Source organism: Mytilus californianus, unplaced genomic scaffold, assembly GCF_021869535.1.
Source record: "Mytilus californianus isolate M0D057914Y unplaced genomic scaffold, xbMytCali1.0.p SCAF_11, whole genome shotgun sequence".
NCBI classification, from domain to species: domain Eukaryota; kingdom Metazoa; phylum Mollusca; class Bivalvia; order Mytilida; family Mytilidae; genus Mytilus; species Mytilus californianus.
In genome coordinates this window covers 27,217,228-27,224,469 of record NW_026262593.1, presented here as the reverse complement: position 1 = coordinate 27,224,469, position 7,242 = coordinate 27,217,228, and the positions used below count along the sequence as shown (strand labels likewise).

Here is a 7,242-nt window from a genome sequence, read left to right as displayed (position 1 = left end):
TCCTCATAACATTGACTAATTCCTAAACATAACCAAATATCAAATACTAAAAGAGTACCTACAAATAGCTCAAAACAGCAATATTGATACTGATATTTAGCAAATGATTAGTATTAAAAAAAATAATGCACAAAAAGAACGCTCTAAATCAAAACCAATGTTTAGATTTTATTGAAAGTAATTATATGTATTTTTTTACAGATACATATTAATTTATTTTGCAATTGTTACAAGTATCCTGCGAAAAGTTTTGTAACAATATTGAATTTCTCAGCAATACATAGCGCCGAATACCATTTTAGTTTTATGGAAATACGTAAAATTGTTGAAAACTATTGCCTATAATAATTCAGTGTTCTTTTTTTAATCTTTCTGATGTTTTTATTCTGAGAGTGAAACAAATACAGGTGAAATCCTGTATTAACCCTGCCACATTCTATAAATCCTGTATTAACCCTGCCACATTCTATAAATCCAGTATTAACCCTGCCACATTCTATAAATCCTGTATTAACCCTGCCACATTCTATAAATCCTATATTAACCCTGCCACATTCTATAAATCCTGTATTAACCCTGCCACATTCTATAAATGCCTGTTCCAAGTCAGGAGCTTGTAGTTCAGTGGTTGTCGTTGGTTCATGTCTGCCATATTTGTTTTTCGTAAATTGTTTTGTTATAAATTGGGCAGTTAGTTTTCTCAATTGAATTGTTTCATATTTTTTCATGTCGGGGCCTTTTATAGCCAACTATACGGTATGGGTTTTTTCTTATGGTTGAAGGCCGTACGATTGCCTTTAATTGCTTACATCCATTTAATTTGAACTTTGGTGGATAGTTGTCTCATTGGCAATCATACCACATCTCCTTATTTTTATATGTTATTATAGTTATGTATGGCATATTTATCGTAATAATATATTATGAAGAACTGTAGAATAGACAACAATAAATGTCAAACTTTTTCCATATTTATAACTGTATATATAGTTCTTATGTTTATAACTGTATACTAGTATTGTACAAAAATGTAAAAACTGAAAGACTGACTGACTGACTGACTGACTGGACTGACTGACTGACTGACTGACTGACTGACTGACTGACTGACTGACTGACTGACTGACTGACTGACTGACTGACTGACTGACTGACTGACTGACTGACTGACTGACTGACTGACTGACTGACTGACTGACTGACTGACTGACTGACTGACTGACTGACTGACTGACTGACTGACTGACTGACTGACTGACTGACTGACTGACTGACTGACTGACTGACTGACTGACTGACTGACTGACTGACTGACTGACTGACTGACTGACTGACTGACTGACTGACTGACTGACTGACTGAATGAATGAATGAATGAATGAATGCACTTGAATGAATGAATGCACATGAATGAATGAATGAATGAATGAATGAATGAATGAATGAATGAATGAATGAATGAATGAATGAATGAATTAATGAATGAATGAATGGACTTACTTTATGATAATGTGCTTGAAATGTGAATTCGCAGCTGATGTTAGGATTGACGTATCCTCTACAATATCAAGTCCAGTGAAGAACTGTTATTGTGTTTCCTTTTTAATTTAAGTTAGTATGATATAGAATTTTAATTTGTTTAATTTCCATCGTTACATATTTTTCATACATAGATTTGAACTTAAGAATGGACGTATTTGTTCAAGTCTTTGAGATTATGTACAAAAATCAGACAAGTAAATAAGAACTTAGCATTTCGTATAGAATATCTACACCTGCTGTTATTTTGTTTATATTATTTTTGATGGCATATTTCATGTGCATGTAATTGAATCGAAGCGAAACAATGATAAAATTAAAATGATTCTTATAAATCATCGCTACATGTAGGATGAATAAAATGACAAATATTAAACCATGCACATGTCTGTATCTAGTTTCTGCGTCTAATGTAGTTTAAGCTGATTGATATATACATGAATTATATAATTTTGTTACATCAATTGGAATAGTCATGTAAGGAAAGAATGCATGCAGTATGAGAAATGAAATTTCATTGTGTTTTTTTCTCATTATCAGTTACTTAAACAAACTTTATTAAAGATTTTTCCTTCGTGTAATTTCTGTATAAAATAACTACATTGATATGGATGGAGCTAAAAGTAATTTCAGAGTGCAAATTGATTTCCGCAAGAACAAATATAGAATCACATGCATCAATGACCCCTGTTTAGCATCTACTATTGAAATATCTCAATCTACCTGCTAACATCAACATCGAACATAAAACAATGCCCTCCGCAGTGCGATATTCCCTCACAAATATTTGTCCGGTATTAGTTTGAATTAATTATTAATATAATGATCTTTTTGAAACGTGGAACGTTGACTACGGCGTGTCACGTGGTATGACGTAGATCTGGATTGTGGGTGTGTTTAAATGATACATATATAGGATAATATTAAGGACTTGGTCTTTTCAGTATAAGTGGCATCAGATAGAGTGATACAGATAATTATGGCTTCGTTAACTTTTCCTGTTTTAGTTTTAGCAGCAGTGTGTATATTTCACACAGAAACTGGAGACGCAAAGGTAAGATTTTATTAATGTTTTACACATTTTTGTCAACAATTTTTTTTACCGTTATTTTTACGTATTTTGAATTTAACAGGCTGGACTATTGAAGCTGAATCATTGTCATTAATGAGGTTGAAAAATAGTGAACATGGGTTTTTGTATTAAAACAGTGTTCCACAATAAATAATTTAATTATTCGAAAAGAATTTCATTCAAATTTGCAATGAAACAACTTTGCTTATTTCAATAAAAGTCAAATTAAAATTTTGATTAAGATCGAGGCTAATCAAAATTGAGGATAAATACTGTTTTTCTTCTCCGAAAATTGACAACTATTTATGTTTTATGTTTATTCAAATGTCATATTAATAAAATAAATGACGTAAAATAATCCATTTAGCATAGAACATTAAATGAAAGTATGCTTTTGTTTACATATAAAGATTCTTTTAGCGTAAAAGCAGTATATAGAGGCTGTAAATTCAGAATAGTCGAATTAAAATGTCAAATAACGAGCAATAACCATTTAAATGATAGCTAACTACTAAAAGGCGAACTTGATTGTTCTGACTAAATAAAATTCTACAATATTTTACTAGTATTTATTTTTTGCGTCCACGAAATGAATAGGAAAATACTCGTTATTGTTCGAATTAGTTTTCCGTTGATGGAATAACATAAAAACAACCGCTGCAACAAAACACTGAAAGAAGCAATTGCTATTTTGAAATTAGATCATTAATTGTATAAAGTGTTAAGTGTCATTTCTCTTGCGAGTTCATCTAAGGATGGAAATACAAAAAAAAAAATCTGCATCACAATTAAAGTAAAAAGATATTAAAGACGGCCTCACGAATGACATTGGTGGTAAAACTCAGTGTTTGAAAATTTTGTAATGTTCTCTCATGATGGTTATTTTTAAATGTTGTGTTGCTGATTTCTCCGTGGTTTAGAAATTCAACTGTCTTTTAAATCGAATGAAAGACACGCTACAAGTAATGTTTCAATAAGATCATGCTTTATCATAACTCACTGCGAAGAAGTAAAACCCTTGTAGAATATGAGCCTTTTACAAGTCACATATGCTTTGATGAAAATCATCCCTGTTAAAACATCGACGGAGCCGGTAAATAAAATCTAGGACATTTAATGTCACATATTTAATAATTGTACAATTTGTTTTGTAATTAAATAAAGGAAACTCCTGTAAACCGTTAGGATTAACATTTTTCTATCAAATATATAACATAACATTTTGAAAATAAGGTGCATATAACTCATTTCAATGACACAAGTTATAATTAATCATTATCATGCTATTTGTAAATGTTGATAAATTCAAATTTCACAATAGTAAAGTTCCCTTTTCTTACAAGTTACACCACATATGTGAGGTGAAGAAACTGCTCAATTATTTGCCTATTCAATAGATTGTGTATAGTATCAGATGAAGCACATAAACTATCACAGGAACTACTCAAATGAGTCATACACACTTTGAAGGTGTTCAGTCATTGCTGTAATATCCTACATATGGCCCATGTTACCAATTTTTTACCTCTTAAATCCCAAATGTTTGTTTATACATGTTTCCATGTACAAGTGTCCGTTGTTTTCTCCATTAGTTGTTTATTTGTCCGAACATTTTTGCTGTTCACCGTTATTGATTTTAATTCATCCGGATAAATATTTTCAGACGCGTACCTTTTAAACGTTATGATTGATTAAAATCGTCCGAAATAAAGGCAACAGTTGTATACCGCTATTCAATAGTCATATTTCGATTAAGCATAAACAAATCCGGGTAACAAACTAAAACCGAGAGAAACACATCAACCATCCGAGGAAAGCAACGGAACAACAGGAACACTTAACTACAACAAAAGAAAACGCCAACATACATAGAAACCTAAACGTTTGATAAATAACCAATAACGTAACGTCATATTAATTATTAGTTTTGATGTACATGTACATGTACGAACAATAAAATCATTCTCAATCTTTTAAATTCTAACACGACGAAAAGCAGCTTGGTATTGTATTGTCCTTCTAGATTGTTTATTTCTGAAAATCTGACTGTGAAGTTTCGGGAAATCTGGGTATATTAGTTTTTGGAACACCAAATTTACCACACTGTTATTACTGTGATTCTAAATAAAACAATGAAATGTATAATGTTTCGTGAGAAAAATCGTCAAAATCAATTTTTGATGCTCGTGCATACTGTATGTTCAAATCGTTGTCACTTGAGAACAAGGTTGGACACAACTAACAAAATAGAGAATAGTTCTGCAGTTATGTAAATATCTCTCTTTCGAGGAATATATTCTAAGTGTATACACATTTTAATTGTGTGCGTACAACATACTTTATTACCAATTATGGATCCATAGTGGTACATATTGAGAAAAATGATAGTGTTGGATAACTAGCATAAACTTACAGACAAACCAACTACACAGACAAACCAACTACACAGACAAACCAACTACACAGACATAAAGACTGTAACATGTAGTATATAATACTAGTACAACAGTTAAAATGCAATTAAGTTATATAATTAAGTTTCTCGTTTCTCGTTTTTTATATAAATTAGACCGTTGGTTTTCCTATTTGAATGGTTTTACACTAGTCATTTTTGGGGCCCTTCATAGCTTGCTGTTCGGTGTGAGCCAAGACTCCGTGTTGAAGGCCGTACTTTGACATATAATGGTTTACTTTTACAAATTGTGACTTGGATGGAGAGTTGTCTCATTGTCTGATACCACATCTTCTTATATCTATATAAATACAAAATTATAAGCCTGGTATCTATGATTATTTATTTTTTATTATCATTATCATCTGCCAACTGCATTTTGGACCTGATTAATAAATAAATAAATTTATGTATGTCTTCTTACAGCTGATTTCCTATTTACTTGATAAATTTGTTTAAAAATTAAAGAAATATAGTGTTGAAGGGTTTCGTTCTACTTCCATTTACTGTCTTTTCCGTCAGTCTGAGCACCAGATAAGAATGATGAATAGCGGAATAATTCAATAATATTTACTAAAGAAGATTTTATATTTCCTTTTCAGAAGTATTCGCTTGCATGTTTGAGTGAATTACAATACATTTTCATTAAAATAATTAAATCAGTGAAGAAATATAAATACCAAGGAGTGGAAAAATTGTCTAGTGTTTTTAAGAAGTGTCAACGTACTTTCTGTGTTTTTGCTATGTTGCTGTAAGGCTTATAGCATGAGTTATGTGCTTTGTTGCTAACAAAAAACTAATACATTTGTCCAGTTTCATCTTCAGGAAGTAGAGCTAACAACTATTGCTACTATTTATCATCTGATTCTAACAGATGATTTGCCCACTTGGTATTAGTGCCATTTATCATAGCGCACTTTTCTTGAGAGTAAGACATTTGTTTGAAAGGATGAAAAATGTTTATTATTCATCTGATTAGCAGTATACTTACGACCACTTCATTTTTTTTATAACCAAGAGTGAAAAGAAATGTGGGAAATGCTTTAAACATGCAGCAACCTACCAAAACCTTTAAACAAAAAAGAACAGTATGATCGTGTTGTTCGTGATTTTATTCATTGTATGTGCAGTATTTTTTGAAGTATTAAAATATTGGTAAAACCTTACTCAAACTGAAAAAAAAATGTTTCAGTTAAAATGTAAATGAATGATCGGGATGATTTTAAGCTTTTGCTAGTTCGGGGACACTTTTATTGCTCTCAGTATACATACACCTTTGCTCTTCTCATTAAACTTGTGTAATTTACCGAAATTAGTTTAAAAATTATCTCTGACCAGAAACTTGTAACGTAATCATGGTTAAAAAAAAGTTTGATATTGATTTCAGTGAGAACGTCAAGTGCTCCTTGAATAATTTTAACGAGGTACACTTTAGACCCCCAGTTAGAAAAGCCAAAACTGCAAAAGACATGTATGGACACTCTGTTCTCTGTTGAATTAATTTCTCATTTCAAACTTGATATTTCTCGTTTCCAAGTAATGATTCCAAATTGACATTTCACAGTTCCAAATTGACATTTCTCAGTTCCTACTGGACATTTCTCAGTTCCAACTGGTCATTTCTCAGTTCCGTTTACATTTCTCACATCCACGTTGGACCTGAGAAATGTCAACTTGGAACCGATGAATGTAAAAGTAGAAATGAGAAATTTTAAAAATAGAATGTCCCTATCTGACTTTTGTACAAAATACACAGAACTTGCGTGAGAATAAAACTTAAATTAGCTGTTCTTATAACGGAGTACATACGATTTCTTATCCCTTCTATTCTGAAACAATTAATTAGAGGTATGAATTGGTTTAATTTATTACCTAAAATTATGAAAATCAAGCTGCAGTGGGCTAAATATAACCAATATATTGACACGCACAGGAAACCAACAGTAACAGCTAGCAGTCTTCTTTTCTTAAGTGTCTTTACCAAGCAAAATATCTGTTTGGCAATGTTGGGTTGCTGTGACATTGAAATATCACCCACATCTCAAATGAATACTTTACAATTGCAAATACTCTTCTTATTTTTAGTTTAATTTGTTTATTTTGATACTCATTTGTTTAATTTTTATCTTTTTTTTGGGGGGGGGGGGGTCTTGTTATTTTTGAATGGATATGGGTTTTG

The 7,242-nt window shown here is 31.4% G+C and overlaps 1 protein-coding gene across 4 annotated transcripts in view; it reads left to right on the top strand.

The window, feature by feature from the left end:
• Positions 1–2,428: 2,428 nt before the first annotated feature.
• The window catches only part of LOC127719826 (uncharacterized), a 41,184-nt gene continuing 36,370 nt past the window's right edge, over positions 2,429–7,242 (top strand). For 2 of the 4 annotated variants that reach the window (XM_052226138.1, XM_052226136.1), the window contains exon 1: positions 2,434–2,593. In XM_052226138.1, the coding sequence (XP_052082098.1) occupies positions 2,519–2,593 (75 nt within the window). In that variant the 5' untranslated portion in view covers positions 2,434–2,518. Of the gene's footprint in view, positions 2,594–7,242 lie in introns of all 4 variants that reach the window. The other 2 variants (XM_052226135.1, XM_052226139.1) reach the window with 2 other exon arrangements.